Source organism: Erpetoichthys calabaricus, chromosome 1, assembly GCF_900747795.2.
Source record: "Erpetoichthys calabaricus chromosome 1, fErpCal1.3, whole genome shotgun sequence".
Lineage (NCBI taxonomy): Eukaryota > Metazoa > Chordata > Cladistia > Polypteriformes > Polypteridae > Erpetoichthys > Erpetoichthys calabaricus.
Genome location: NC_041394.2, coordinates 96,017,050 through 96,033,375, shown reverse-complemented (window position 1 = coordinate 96,033,375; position 16,326 = coordinate 96,017,050). Strand labels below are relative to the sequence as shown.

Below are 16,326 nucleotides of genomic sequence, written 5' to 3'. Positions count from 1 at the left end.
AGAATTTATTAAAAAAGATAAGAGTTATTTAAATAAATTACAAACATTACCATGGTCTATTTAATTAGTGATACACTTTTTCTCTTTCATAGAATACAAACACTGTGCTATATGATATTTCTGAGTAAAGGCAGAGAGCACAACCAGGCTACCCAATTAATAAAAATGGCTGCACTTAAAGACAGGAACTCTAATCTCCCAGTTTAATGTAACACAAAACTATCTGAAATATCTGATTTTAGTTTACTGGAAACTATCCTGTTTTGTTTGCAACTGGCAAATTCACCATTTATCCAAAGTGAAATGAGGCAAAGAATGTAATGTCTATGGATATTATTAAAATCAAGTAACATTCCATACAATCAAATCAATCTTAATAAAACTAAATTCAATCCCCACCTGAGAGAAAGAGTGGAAGGCCAAAAGACAGAGTAAAAGTTTAAGAGTAGAAAACTGGGAAGAGATTAATTTTTCCCAATATAAATGCTTATTCTAAAATGTTATTGATTAGATCCTGCTAGGTTTTAAAAACGTTTTGAACAGACCCTTTAAGTGAGAATTTGATTTTTTTCCCATTTCAAATAGTATATAACATAAGTTACCCACTGACTTAAAAGAGGTAGGCTAGGATTCTTCCAGTTGAGCAAGATAAGACTATATGCTAGTTGTGAGGTAAAGAGAATGTAATGTCTTAATTGCAGTTTATTAATAGGACTGATTATACACATCAAATAATGAGAAAATAGCAAAACAGAAGAACTGTGAAAATTAAACTCAAGTTACATTACATTGACAAATTGTTGCTTCTGGTCAATGAAAAGAACAAAGATCCCTCACACTAAGCCCATGTACATTAATTATAATGTTATCACACTTCTCACTACCAAATGTTTAATAAAACTAGGCTGTAGCTTTTTCCTTATTTCGCTGTTATTTGTCCCATATTGTACTTAACAAAATTAATAACATCTTTGACCATTCTTTTAGAAAAAAATTTAGGATTAATTTTTGCATTATTATTTTTCTATACCAAATGCCTTGGGTATTTCCTATTATCCATATATTATAAATGTTGTTCTCATATGCTTTTTTAAAATTTTTCTTAAGACAGTGTTACATTTACTTCAGTCTGTTTTTTTAGGTCTATGTGTCACACAAGTACACATATGATATATAATTTTATTGTACTGTTATGACCATATTTTAAATGTACATTTCCTGTCTCAATATCTCTAAGTACTTTAGATGTTATGACTCTGAAATTTCCAAACAGATAGCATTTTTTACAAGTTAACAAAAAACTTTAATAATGCTTTTAAAAATAAATAAAAGTGTTGCATATTATAATAAAAATATTATGTTTGTAGTTATGTAATGTGTGTATTTGTGTGCACCATTAAAATACCTCAACAAGTAGATTTAATTTAATCTGCAATTGTTTTATCTGCCTAACAAATGTTCATAGTACTGATAAAACTATTCCTTATTGAAGCTTATTATTTAAATTGTTTTAGAGTATAATGGCTGCCATACATCTTTTATAATTTCTTTTATGTACATGTGTTTTGAGTAAAGTTATTTTAAAACCAGTAAGCAAAGTGAAACACTTTTAGATCTGCTATTTCATAATTCCTGGGACCAAGGTTTTCTTCCTCTCCAGATATTGTGTGCAGAGTTTTCATTTTCAGATGGATTTTCTCTGAGTACTTTGGTTTCTTCACACATCTTAAAGACGAGTGTGTCAGCTTAACTGAAGGCTCTAAACTGGGCTAGGTTTGAGCGAGTTTTAGCTTGTTGAATGCTAGTGTTAGATGCTGCTAAAACAGGTTCTGTCTCATTGTGACCCTGTAGGAGTGTGTTCAGAAAAAGGAGAGCTGGATCTTCTGAAAGCTCATCCCAAAACTCATAATCATATTTCATTTATGCAATTCATAATACAAATCAGTATTTTCATATAATAAATCAAGTAATCAAAACAACATGCAATTACTACACTGAAAAATGAAAAAGTTAGGTATATTCTTTCATTTGGCAGTAATTAAGTTTAAACAGTTCTAATGTTTTGTCTCTGTTTTCAGTTTCATCAAATGTATGCTGGCAAAACACCTGATTACATTCATATTTTATATGTTAAATTTAATCTGTTTGCTTGTTCCAATTTTTAACACAATATAATTTTATTTAATTATTAGACATTTAACATTGCTGTGTATTTTCATGCCCCTGTCATTGTAAATATTACAGTTAAACATTTTTCTTTTTTCATATTAGGGGAAGTTTAATAAACAATCTTTTAATGGTTTTAATTGGAGAAAATCCATCTGAAATTGAGACTGTGGTTCACTCAGGGACTCGAAAAACAAATACTCGACTTCTGGACATGTCTCAAGATGCAGAGGTACAACTCTATAAGCAAAGAATTAAGTTTCTGCTAATTATGTTTTTTTTGGTTGTTTTTTGTCTACAATTTCATAGTAGAGAACAAAAAAGTACTTACATATCATGCAATATATATTCTGATTTTTAGTGAAATAATGTGAACATTATTACTGCATGGTTCCATACAGCACAGAAAGGAGTTATCAAACTTGATGTGTTACACAGATTATGTTAAACTCACAAGTGTTTTACAGAGTTTAGTGCATTGTTAACTCACAGGGTGATTTTTGGTAATGTTATTAAAATTATTCAAATGTGCTTCATTCAAAGCTGATTAAAAATTCCTACTGTGATTATGTAGTGGAATCAGATTCTAAAATGAGATCTTTCTCATCATAAAATGGATTAGAATAAATGTCTACAAATAAGAAACAGTAAAGGTTATCAATTAAAATAGTGTCTTCAGTCGTTCTTCTTAACAAAAGTGACTCAGCATGCATTTTTGAAAAAAATCATACTTTATTCTGTTGTGGTTTTACGGCATATTTTGTGTTTTTTTAATGCATGCTAACAACATAAAGTGCATAATGATGAGTGTTGATTGGTTTTACAAACTTGCAATGCAGGTGTATAATGACCCTGACATTTTAAATATATAAGGCATTGCTTTGAGAAAAATATGATGTCATCAGTTTATTTCAGATGTATTATCTTGTGTACACAGTACAAGAACATTACTATTTGCCTGCAAGACCAACAAGCACTGTGTTGCCACTGTCCTTGTCTGACAACCGAATGTCACTCCCTGATGTTAAATATCTAAAGCTGATGAGGGTCATGGTGTATGTAAAGTATAACACCACAAAATATAATGCGGAGAGATGAGCAAAACACCCAAGTTTCCCTACATATACAGTTAAAATTGATGTGATATGATGTATTTTACATGTGATGTTGCAATCACAAAACTCACATAAAGAGGTTTTCTTTTGCAGTTTATGAAAACTTTTTGTGGAGCTGAAAAACAGAAACATTGCTCCTTAGGGGTTTAGCAATACCATATACACTTTTTGGACCCATGAACTTCTCAGAAAAGACCCCTGTGAAAATATATGGGGAAACAGTGTTTTTTTAAAATGCAATATGGCTTAGGACAACCAATGAGACAAAAAGATTTAAAAAAAGAGTTTAATCCAGTGACACAACAAAATTGATGTAAAAAGTATAAAAACACCTACAGTATTCTAATTCAAACTTTGTGCGTGCAGCACTGATCCAACAAACTGATCAGGTGGCTTTCACGCAGCCACAGCACACTCCTGCTGCCTAAGAGAATTGTAGTCACCTTCTTGGCACAGCTACAGGACTGCAGATGAGATGAAACTGTATGGAAAAAGATTTTATACATATATGTGCGTGTATATATTGTGAAAGACATGGGGTGCCACTGAGCCCTAAAACCCCAGACATGCCGCACTAAAACAGTCCTGGGTTGAAAACAAACATTTTTATTTTGCAAAATATCTTTTTCACAGTCCATTCCACAATCTTTACAGTTACGAATCCTCCTTTTCCTCCTCCTGGTGAGCTTTGCCTTCTGCCTCCCAACTCTGACTCAACCAGAGGAGTCTGGATGGCTTCTCTTTATGTTAGACCTGAGAGAATTTCTGGTATCTGGGCATAGCCTGAGGGAAGCACTTCCGGGTCAGATGGAAGCTTCCCAAAACAGGGAGTCCTTCTCCCTGCAGCGCCCCCTGGCAGTACACAATGACCCCAACAGGGTTGTCCCTCAGGACTACGACTCCCATGGATCCCTGCTGGTGTCCATACTGGGGCCATATATTTTCCAACATGTTGCAAAAATTAAATTGAAATCAGTCTTTTGTGCAATTGTAACTATGGTGACATAGTCTGAGAAACTGACCAATTTTGAGTTAAAGTGCTAGGCAACTGACTGTGAATAATATATTCTTATTCAAATTAATCTTAAACTAGTCCTTTTTAGCAGTGGGTGAAGATTAAGATGACACTTGCCCCATTCTGATGAACGTAATGTTTTATATTCAGTGCATTCCTGATATTGATTTGCCTTTCTTTTTTCAAATTACTGTGGCTGCTTTTAAGATAATAGATGGCACTATACATTTTTTTACTTTTTTGCTCTCTTGTGTTACGTAACTTTGACTAGGAAAAGCATAAACTGGAAGTTTAAACACACAATTAAAAAAAGCCTAACCAGTAAACTGAAAAGTTCAGGTTGCACAGGTGCACACACACGCCTCAGGGTAAATCTAGAACACTGCAGCGCTAACCATCCCTGAGCTGGAAACAGGTTTGTAGCACCCAACATGAAGATAAGAAGCAGTATTTTTCAAGGTAAGACATTACATTGAGAATAAGATGGAAAATTTAAACAAAAACTGCTCAAGAAGATAGTGTTGAGAATTATTATAAACATTTAATAAAAAGGTACATTACTGAGTAAAGCTTGTTATTTATTTTGCACAACATCTGGTGGATTGTGCCCCACTAGCCCTTAATGCAGAAATGCCACTGGATTTAGGTACATTAAAATGACAAAAAAAAAAGTACCAGCAAAGGATATTATAAATAGTTAGACACTAGAACTATTAAAACAAGGCATACCTACTGTGAACTCGATTTGGTGAAACAGTCATTTTGATTGAATTACTGTACATACAATAAAGTTAATATAAAATGTCTTTTAATTAATAAACCAAAAGTATCAGAACTGCACCTTTTACTTGTGCTGGCTGCAAAAACCCATTTTCCATGTCTTGTCTTTTTATTTGTAAAAATGTAGTGAAAACAATTTTAAATAACTACTGTACCCCTACCTATTTTATTTCCCCAGATGTACCAGATGTTTCTTATGTAAGAAGGTTTTCAATATTTGACATGTACATGGCACTATAAGTTAATGATTTAATTTACGGGACATGTAAACTTAATTATATTCTTTAGTAAACTTTAATATATTCTAAGTAATTCAAAATGTCTGTAATTTTATCTGTTATAAGCTATAAATAATACAGTACATAAAGGCTTTACACAATTCTGTGTTAAAACTGAAAATTAACAGGTACAACAAGTGAATTTGTGTGTTTTTTCCCCAATTTTTTTCTATAGCTAAAAAACATTTTAATGTTATGTTACATTTTTCTCATTTCCTTGAATCACTTGATCCTGAAATACAGTAGCTAGTTTCTCTTTTTTTAACTGATTGTATAAATGCTCTAAACATATTATAAATGGGTTACAACTCCAGGATGCTTTTACATTCAAAAATACTGTTTAAAAATTAATACATTTATAAGTTCTATTGCAAAAAAAAAATCTGATTTTTAACCATTAGTTATGTACATCTGGATTATGATCTTCATTTCATTTTAAGCCCAGAAGTCATGTTATTTCTTAGAAAAAAATTGCTTGGTTCTAGATATTGTGGAAGTAAGCCCTGAGGAAGACAGGAATAGTTCAATCAAACAGTCTTTATTCAGTCACAGATTAGTACATGGATTCCACGTTGCAAGGCAGAAGAGCAAAGTTCCCCTGTTTCAATCAGCTTTTAATATCCTTTCTCCCTCCCCCTTCCCCTCACATATCAATAAGCAGAATATGTTTATCTAAGCATTTCATCTTACATTGCGCAAATTGGCTAACCGTTTCTATTTTGTGTACATTGCAGATGGGGCCCTAAAGAAGGAAAATTAATCTTTCCTGTGTCTAACGAACGTGTTCTAAATAAAGAAGTTGTCCTAGGTCAGCTTACTGCACCCTGTCTTACGACAGACACCTGTATGAATAACCTGCGGTTATAATAATACAGATTTTAACCCTTAGTAGCTTACAGGCAGTTAATTTTTCTTTCACAATACATAAGCTCCTTCAAGTACAAATACCTTAGTCAATATACTAAAGTAATGGAGAATTATGCATGCTGTAAGTTATGGTCAGTCATTCCCTTCATTTTCTTGTAGTACTTTATGCTCATTCTTCTAATCATCCTACACTTCCACAATTGGAGGTACCCCATCTGTTCCTTTTATTACTCTCTGACTGCGAACAACATGTCGTGCACACAATGAGAACATTCCCCAACATTTTCAGTATGTGCTATCATAGTTTCACATATGCATGTGTGATAAGGAAGTCAGTCTAATGTGTCATACAGGTGGTAGTCTTAATGTTTTAGGACTCGCATGTTTTATCTTTATCTCATTGCCTTCATACATTTTTTAGAAAAAAATTAGAGTTCAGCATTCGCTCATAAATGTAAAACAAAATATTATTGGACACAAACGTTCTGAAATGGTACTGGCTATGAAGGTTTTCAATCTTTATACATCATCTATAGGTATTAAGTCAAAAGCAACTAGACTTGCTGTGTATTCTTGAAAACGTTTCACTACTTATCTGAGCTGCTTCTTCAGTTTAACTCAGTGGTAGGGAAATTCCCAAGCATTTAAATTTGTTGAATTTTTTTACTACTTGAATTAAGAAGTCACTCAGTTGAGTAATGGAATATGCTTAAAAATTCACAGCAACTTCAGTTGCTTTTGACTTACTACTTATTGACATATATGTAGTACACTGGTTTGACCAGATTCTTAAGAAACCGTATTCCTTTAGTAAATACCTTACTATATAATGAAGAACTCTGAAACATCTTGCAGTTTTAAACGTAATCAAGCAGTCCAAGCACATTTTCTTTACAACAGAGCTGAAGGACTAACAAAATACTCTGACTCAGCTTTTCTGTCTGCCCCAGGAATGCCTAGGATTCCAGTGTTCCAAAAAGATTCTTTAACAATCATCACCCAATCTCCCACTCTGTAAACATTGCCAAAAGCAGGGTACAGTTGGGCCTCCAACTCTGCTACAGATGAAGTCTCACACAAATTCATGAAATACAATAAAAAGACTGAGAGCCTTTTCTCTGCAGTAGTCTGTTCACATCAAGATCTATTAAGGAATGAAATTAAATGTTGACATCTTGACATTTCATATAACTGATGCTAATCTGTGTTACATATTTATGTAATACTAGACAAAAAGCCCGTTTCGATAACATAAGATGAAATGGGCACGAGTTTGTGTCAGCAGTGTATGAAGAACAAATGATAAGTAAGAAATAAATAAGAAAGTGATGTAAGTAATGATAATTAAGAGGTTTGGGATATGTATGACTTTATCACGGCAAAAACTACTGTACACTTAAAAAATACATGCTATCTATGACAACGTTTTTTGCTTGTATACTGGAGGCCTGTCAGTATGCACCTAAAGTTGTAAAATCTCTCTGTAGACTACATTTTTTGTGAAGACACTCTCACTGTTTGGTAGTAATTTCCCTTGATGTGGCCTATCTTTAACTTGCACCTTCACATCACTCGCCCTTCTGACTCTTGAAAAAGCCACATACAATTGACCATAGCTGAAAACGGGTTCGGCAAGAAATATTCCTACCATGTCAAATGTTTGTCCTTATGACTTGTTTATAGTCATGGCGAATGCTAGTTTGACAGGGAATTGTTGTCTTCTCAAGACAAAAGGGAGATCCACATTTAAAGGTGCCAAGTCAATTCTCGGTATGAAAACAATGTGTCCTTTGGCAGATCCAGTTAAAGCCACGTTTCTCCATGTAATATTTTCAAGACTCCGATATACAGTAGGTGTATTGAATGAATGCGTAATTGAATCAGAATGCATAATTAGGCCTCGAGCTGTAGTCGAAATCGCCTTTCAGGCCTCTAGAGCTTTAATCGAAGTCGCCTTTCTCTTTGAATTTTTGCAGCCGTTGGCACGAAGTTCCGAGAATAAGCAGTGTTGAAAGGGCGAGGATGCAAGGGGCATTAAAATCACTCCAGATGGTGTGGTGAACATTCAGTGCTTGGTGTGAATAGGCTAGCAGTGTTTTATTTTACTCAGATCTCAGCAGCAGCGCACGACAATGCGTACCGCGCCACCTGTGGAGATTTGTATGCGGCTTAGAATGTGTACCTCGCTTCGCACACATAAACATCTGCGGACGATGGTAGTGTGATGATCGTGATGGCTGTGGAGTTGTTCCTGCCACTCAAAGTACTTAATAATAATATGTTCTTACGTATTATTTTGAATGCGAGGGTTGGCTGTGATCGGGGCTAATATCCTACGCCTGGGCGGAAGGATTTGGGATTTCAGAATAATAATCCTGAAATGCGTAGGCTAAATCCGCTGCCTGCTGCGATGTTGGGGTTGGATTTCGGTCTCGTAAGGTTTTTCGGGCAGCTCTGCAGAAGGCGACTGCGCATTCGGCTTCGGACGTGAGTGAGTGAGTGAGTGAGTGAGTGAGTGAGTGAGTGAGTGAGTGAGTGAGTGAGTGAGGAGGCAGGCGAATTATGTATAAGATGTTTGTGTCATTTTTCAATGACCACACTATGTGTATAACCTTAAAATGTTGAAAATGGTAAATAATATCATTACCTTGACCTCAAAAATTGTGTCAAGATAACCAAATGACAAAGTCTTCTAACTTTGTGTTGCCATTGTGTTTTACCAAGCACAATTTTATTTAACAGACTAAGCCACATATTTGTCATTGCAAAATATACAGCAATATCCATGGTGTTGTCATCATATTTATGTGTACTGACTTCTTCATTGAAATACTATGAAGAAGTTTTAAATTATTGTCACAGCTATTCACTTACAATGAGGAAACTTGATTCTTGTTGAACTCGCATTCATGGATTCATCCTTAAGATAAAACATTTGTTTTCTACCTAGAATAACAGTAAATTGAATATGTGGGAGTGATTTATTTTTGCTTAGTATACAAACTTCTTTTTCAGATGGAGAATTTAAAAAGGGAATACTTTGAAGCATCTGTCTCAGTATTATATGCAATCATTCTGATTGCTAATCAGCAAGTAAGTAACCAGAGAAGTTGACTACAGTATATGTTGTGTGGTGAGGGCTGAAAAGGCATGTCCATTGTGGACAGATTGAGTAAATTAGATGATTTATTTTGTGTGTTCTGTGTACTATAGCATATCCTAGCATTATAATTGTATATTTAGCACCTTTTATCAATTCCAACTCAAGAACCATCTGTTAAGTTTATTCAGACATGCTGTCATACAAAAAGTAAAATCACTTGATTTAAAAAATACAATCCATGCATTAATAGTTATTGTATGTTCTTGACTTCAGGGAAGCCTGTCCTCTTATTCAGGAAAATTCATGACAGTTGGATGGGTCATATCAACACTTCAGTCATTTCCAACTATAGTAAGTGTGATTAATTAAGTGTTTAACAAAGAACTTTATAGGTGCTTTTCTCTATAGATGACTCTTTTTAATTGGTCAATGGGAGATCCAAGAAAAAAAAAAAAATTGTTTTCATAAATGAATATGTTGAAGTTATAATTCTTTTTTTATTGTAATGTGATTTATGTTTTGCATGATTCTCATACTATGAATAAACTTAAGAGCACATGGAAAATGTTATTTCCTAGCCTTACTTTTTTAAGTAAAATCTGTGTTTCAAATGGAATAAACAGCCGGAATTTAAATAAAGGTTTCACATTAGTTGAGATGGAGTAGGGTTTGATGCATAATGTAGCAAGTGACTAAAAAGTACAGAAAATTAGTCTTGGCTTTGAACCAAAAAATGATACATTACAGGGTTAAGTTGAAATGATTTCATTTTTAATTAACTGCAGGTGTGTTCAATAAAATATGATTTACCAAAATTGCAGGCCTAATTTCCTCATTTCAATGTGCAACCAGTTTCCTGGCTTCGGCTCCATGCTGTAGAGGAAACCAGAAATATGATTAGCAGCAGCACCCCCTCATGCCTGGTGGTGGTAATGTTAGGATTATCTGAGCCGTTCAGGTGATGCTCAAGTGTGGTGGCAGATACATGGCAGATGAAGTTTATTGTAAACATGCATGTTTTACACATCAGAATTAAAAATAATAAATATAATTACATAATGAACTCTCTAAATATTGAAAGTACAAGTTACGTAACTATGACAAATGTACAGTGTAGAGAAGCAATTAAGACTAATGGAATGTTGGGTTTCATAGAAAGCTATTGTGAGTACCGTTCAAGGGAAGCCATCCCTGAGCTATGCAAAACATTGGTGAAACCTCATCTGGAATATTTTGTGCAGTGTGCAACCTCAGACAATATTAAAAATGTTCATGAAATAATTTCACATATCTCATGAGAAAATTATACTTTTTCAGTGGAGTATTTCTTTTAAGAGTCTTCTTCTTCTTCTTTCAGCTGCTCCCATAAGGGGTTGCCACAGCAGATCATCTTCTTCCATACCTTTCTGTCCTCTGTATCTTGCTCTGTTACACCCATGACCTGCATGTCCTCTCTAACCACATCCATAAACCTTCTCTTTTCCTCTTGCCTGGCAGCTCTATCCTTAGCATCCTTTTCCCAATATACTCAGCATCTCTCCTCTTCCAACCTGTGCGGACCCTCTAATGTACTCATTTCTAATCCTATCAATCCTCGTCACACCCAATGCAAATCTTAGCATCTTTAACTCTGCCACCTCCAGCTCTGTCTCCTGCTTTCTGGTCAGTGCCACCGTCTCCAACCCATATAACATAGCTGGTCTCACGACCGTCCTGTAGACCTTCCCTTTCACTCTTGCTGATATCCGTCTGTCACAAATTACTCCTGACACTCTTCTCCACCCATTCCACCCTGTCTGCACTCTCTTTTTTACCTCTCTTCCACAATCCCCATTACTCTGTACTGTTGATCCCAAGTATTTAAACTCATCCACCTTCGCCAACTCTACTCCCTGCATCCTCACCATTCCGCTGACCTCCCTCTCATTTACACACATGTATTCTGTCTTGTTCCTACTGACCTTCATTCCTCTCCTCTCTAGAGCATATCTCCACCTCTCCAGGGTCTCCTCAACCTGCTCCCTACTATTGCTACAGATGTCATCAGCAAACATCATAGTCCACGGGGACGCCTATCTAATCTTGTCTGTCAACCTGTCCATCACCATTGCAAATAAGAAAGGGCTCAGAGACGATCACTGATGTAATCCCACCTCCACATTGAACGCACCCGTCACTCCTACCACAGACCTCACCACTGCCACACTTCCCTCGTACATATCCTGTACAACTCTTACGTACTTCTCTGCCACTCCCGACTTCCTCATACAATACCACAGCTCCTCTCGAGGCACCCTGTCATATGCTTTCTCCAGCAGAAACCATACTGCTGCTCACAGTACTGATCACGTCACTTCTTAACCTAGCTTCCACTACTCTTTCCCATATCTTCATGGCTCATGATGATCATTCCGAATTCTGATATCATATAAATTCCCTTGTTTACATTTTTTCTTTGTTATTATGAAGTGTACTTGATTGAATTGTGTATAATCTATAATGTGGGGAGCATTTGAAGAAGATCCTCTAAGTAATCAGAGGATTTGATAGGATATTTTGGTGGATGAGCTTGGTGCCTTATGGTACCTACTCAGAACTTCTCTCAATGTAATTGAGGCTTGCTATTGTTGCTTTTATTTTTTATTTATTTATTTTTTTGTGACATTTTCATTGTCATGTTAGTGAGCTATGTAAAAAGTATATAGTTGTTTGTCCGAATGTCTTTAATAATGAGTTCTCTTCTGTTACAGGTCTCCTTTATCACAGGTATAGTTAAGCAGGTGACTTCAATGCTGTCTCTACCGACACCCCCTCTCAGCCCTGGCCAGATGGTGCTCCTTTACCAACAATGCTACATCCTCATCTCCTGCATCAAGCATGGCAGCAGCTTGGCCACCTTCATAAGGACAGAGTACAGAGAGGAGTTTAGGTAACATTTTCTTTACATAAAGTTAGGTCTATAAATATTTGGACAGAGACAACTTTTTCTAATTTTGGTTCTGTACATTACCACAATGAATTTTAAATGAAACAACTCAGATGCAGTTGAAGTGCAGACTTTCAGCTTTATTTCAGTGGGGTGAACAAAACCATTGCATTAAAATGTGAGGCAACTAAAGCATTTTTTAACACAATCCCTTCATTTCAGGGGCTCAAAAGTAATTGGACAAATTAAATAACTGGAAATAAAATGTTCATTTCTAATACTTGGTTGAAAACCCTTTGCTGGCAATGACAGCCTGAAGTCTTGAACTCATGGACACCACCAGATGCTGGGTTTCCTCCTTTTTAATGCTCTGCCAGGCCTTTACTGCAGCGGCTTTCAGTTGCTGTTTGTTTGTGGGCCTTTCTGTCCAAAGTTTAGTCTTCAACAAGTGAAATGCATGCTCAATTGGGTTAAGATCAGGTGACTGACTTGGCCATTCAAGAATTTTCCACTTCTTTGCTTTAATAAACTCCTGGGTTGCTTTGGCTGTATGTTTTGGGTCATTGTCCATCTGTATCATGAAACGCCGCCCAATCAATTTGACTGCATTTAGCTGGATTTGAGCAGACAGTATGTCTCTGAACACCTCAGAATTCATTCGGCTGCTTCTGTCCTGTGTCACATCATCAATAAACACTAGTGTCCCAGTGCCACTGGCAGCCATGCACGCCCAAGCCATCACACTGCCTCCACCGTGTTTTACAGATGATGTGGTATGCTTTGGATAATGAGCTGTTCCATGCCTTCTCCATACTTTTTTCTTGCCATCATTCTGGTAGAGGTTGATCTTGGTTTCATCTGTCCAAAGAATGTTTTTCCAGAACTCTGCTGGCTTTTTTAGATGTTCTTTAGCAAAGTCAAATCTAGCCTTTCTATATCTTGAGGCTTATGAGTGGCTTGCACCTTGCAGTGCACCCTCTGTATTTACTTTCATGCAGTCTTCTCTTTATGGTAGACTTGGATATCGATACGCCTACCCCCTGGAGAGTGTTGTTCACTTGGTTGGCTGTTGTGAAGGGGTTTCTCTTCACCATGGAAATGATTCTGTGATCATCCACCACTGTTGTCTTCTGTGGACGTCCAGGTCTTTTTGCGTTGCTGAGTTCACCAGTGCTTGCTTTCTTTCTCAGGTTGTACCAAACTGCAGATTTTGCCACTCGTAATATTGTAGCAATTTCTCGGATGGGTTTTTTCTGTTTTCGCAGCTTAAAGATGGCTTCTTTCAACTGCATGGAGAGCTCCTTTGACCGCATGTTGTCTGTTCACAGCAAAATCTTCCACATGCAAGCACCACACCTCAAATGAACTCCAGGCCTTTTATCTGCTTAATTGATAATGACATAACGATGGACTTGCCCACACCTGCCCAAGAAATAGCCTTTGAGTCAATTGTCCAATTACTTTTGAGCCCCTGAAATGAAGGGATTGTGTTACAAAAATGCTTTAGTTGCCTCACATTTTTATGCAATTGTTTTGTTCACCCCACTGAATTAAAGCTGAAAGTCTGCACTTCAACTGCATCTGAGTTGTTTCATTTAAAATTCATTGTGGTAATGTACAGAACCAAAATTAGAAAAAAGTTGTCTCTGTCCAAATATTTATGGACCTAACTGTATTATTAATTAAATCTATATGCTTTAAAGACAGTTTATTAGGTATTAGGAATTTGCAGAGTGTTTTACATATTAATGCTGCAGGTAAACATAGACAGCCATTGCCCTTCATTAATAAAAAACACACAGTATATACATTTTGCAGACATCTATAGTTCCTAGAGATGACATTACAAATATAGAAACTGCTTGCTAACTGCCATATGGCAGCTTGTCCATTTTTTCTTTAGCACACGATGAGTGAGTGTAGATACTGTATTAGTCTGGAAATTGACAATGATATTTATTATGACAGACTCTTAGCATACCTCACTGTGTCTGTTTTTCTGGCATGCAATTCTAATGACGTCTGGCCAATAATTCATAAATAAATACAAGCAAAACCATGGCAGATATCAAAGTACAAAACAGTGTTTAAGCCCTGTGCTAGGTTCTATATACTGGAGAGCATATTCTGTAGCAGTGCTGTTCTTATATGATGTCCTGTTGACTGCTTCTATGTTTGATGTGTTGCTCTACAGGTATTTTATTAAGCCTGACTCAGTAGAAGAGAAGTTTTCTCCGCTGTATCCAATTACGCAACCTGCATTTCGCCTTATTTGTCAATTGCTTACCCTTGTGGAGCAGGAGTCCTAATAATGTCATTCAGAACTGTATTCCCAAAAAACCTGTGAATGCTGTATTTATAAAATAAAAATATATTTTTGTATTTATGATTTTAATTACCAAAGCTAGAATGTGATTTTAGAAAATATATTTTTATATTTAAGCATTTTGTTAAAATTTGATGGCTTTCTTGTAGTTTATACTCAATAATTGTATTCCGTGTATTCCAGTATTAGCCATTTGTTATGAAAACATTATGCAAAAATGTCTTTAAATCATTTTTTTCATTGGATCCATGAATACAGCTCAGATATAATAGAAACTGACCTATACAATTATGCAAACAAATATAATGAAAGGTTATAATTTACTATTATTTATTTTACTTTTCTCAGTCAGTTTTTATGTTTTACAGTACATCACCATTCAAAATGCACACCATCATAATGCACTTTTCCTTTTTATAGTGAATTTCAGCATACAGAATTACAGTTAAGGCCATCAGTATTTGGACACTGACATCATTTTCATTATTTTGGCTCTATACGCCACCACAGTGGAGTTGAAATGAGGAAATAATTATGTGACTGAAGTGTAGGCTTTCAGCATTAATTCAAAGGGTTTAACAGAAATGTAGTATGAGCCATTTTCAGGGTTGATTCCAAGTGTAGAATTTGCATTTGAAAGCTGTTGCTGTTTACTGTCAATGTGAAGTCCAAAGAGCTTTGCATACAAGTGAAAACAGTCCGTCATTAGGCCGAGAAAACAAAACAAACCATCTGAGATACAGCAGAAACACCAGGAGTGGTCAAATCAACCATCTGTTACATTCTTGAAGAGAAGGAATGCACTGGTGAGCTCAGCAACACCAGAAGACAACTGTGCTGGATGATCTCAGAATTCGTTCCTTACAATCAAGATAAGATTTCACAAAAGTAAATACAGAGGATTTCCTACAAAGTGCAAACCATCGGTAATCCTCAAGCATAGGGAGGACAGATTAGACTTTGTCAGAAAATATTTTTCAAAAACCAGTCCAGTTTTGGAACAGTTTTCTTTGGACAACTGATTTTAAGATCAGTATGTACCAGAATGAAAGTGTGGAGAAGAGAAGGAATGGCTCATAATTGGTAGCATACTACATCATCTCTGAAACATGGTGGAGGCAGTGTTATGGCATGGGCATGTGTGATTCCCAATCAAAGTGGGACAAAAGTTGCTGGATGAATTCTGAAGTGAGTAAGGCTATACAATCTGTTGAGATTGAACCAAATGCTGCAGAACTAATAGGACAATGCTTCACAGTACAGATGGACAATGAGCCAAAACATACTATGACAGCAAACCAAGTGCTTTTCAAAGCAAAGAAGTGGAATATTCTTCAATGGCCAAGTCAATCAACTGACCTCAACCCAACTAGACATGCATTCAACTTGCTGAAGGCAAAACTGAAGGCAGAAAGTCCAACAAAAAATAGCACCTGAAGACAGTTGCAGTAAAGGCCTGGAATAGCATCAGAAGGATGGAAACCCAGCATTTGGAGATGGCCATGGTTTCCAGACTTCAGGCAGTCATTGACTGTAAAGTATTTTTACCCAAATATGGAAAATGATTATTGTATTCATGATTATGTTAGTTTGTCCAAATACAGTCTGTCTTTTCTAAACAGTTAATGCAATGTTTTGTTAAATGCCCTAAATTAAAACTGCATGTCTACACTTCAATCACATCTCGATTGCGTAATTTCCAATCCATTGTGGTGGCGCACAAAATTATGAAAATCATATCACTGTCCAA

At 35.9% G+C, this 16,326-nt stretch overlaps 1 protein-coding gene across 1 annotated transcript in view; it reads left to right on the top strand.

The window, feature by feature from the left end:
- c1h12orf56 (chromosome 1 C12orf56 homolog) overlaps window positions 1–15,735 on the top strand; it is a 54,685-nt gene extending 38,950 nt beyond the window's left edge. Inside the window, exons 9-13 of the mRNA XM_028795340.2 lie at window positions 2,272–2,398; window positions 9,237–9,314; window positions 9,598–9,675; window positions 12,075–12,253; window positions 14,445–15,735. Coding sequence (XP_028651173.1) covers window positions 2,272–2,398; window positions 9,237–9,314; window positions 9,598–9,675; window positions 12,075–12,253; window positions 14,445–14,559 — 577 coding nt within the window. The 3' untranslated portion in view covers window positions 14,560–15,735. The remainder of the gene's footprint in view (window positions 1–2,271; window positions 2,399–9,236; window positions 9,315–9,597; window positions 9,676–12,074; window positions 12,254–14,444) is intronic.
- The last annotated feature ends 591 nt before the right edge of the window (window positions 15,736–16,326 follow it).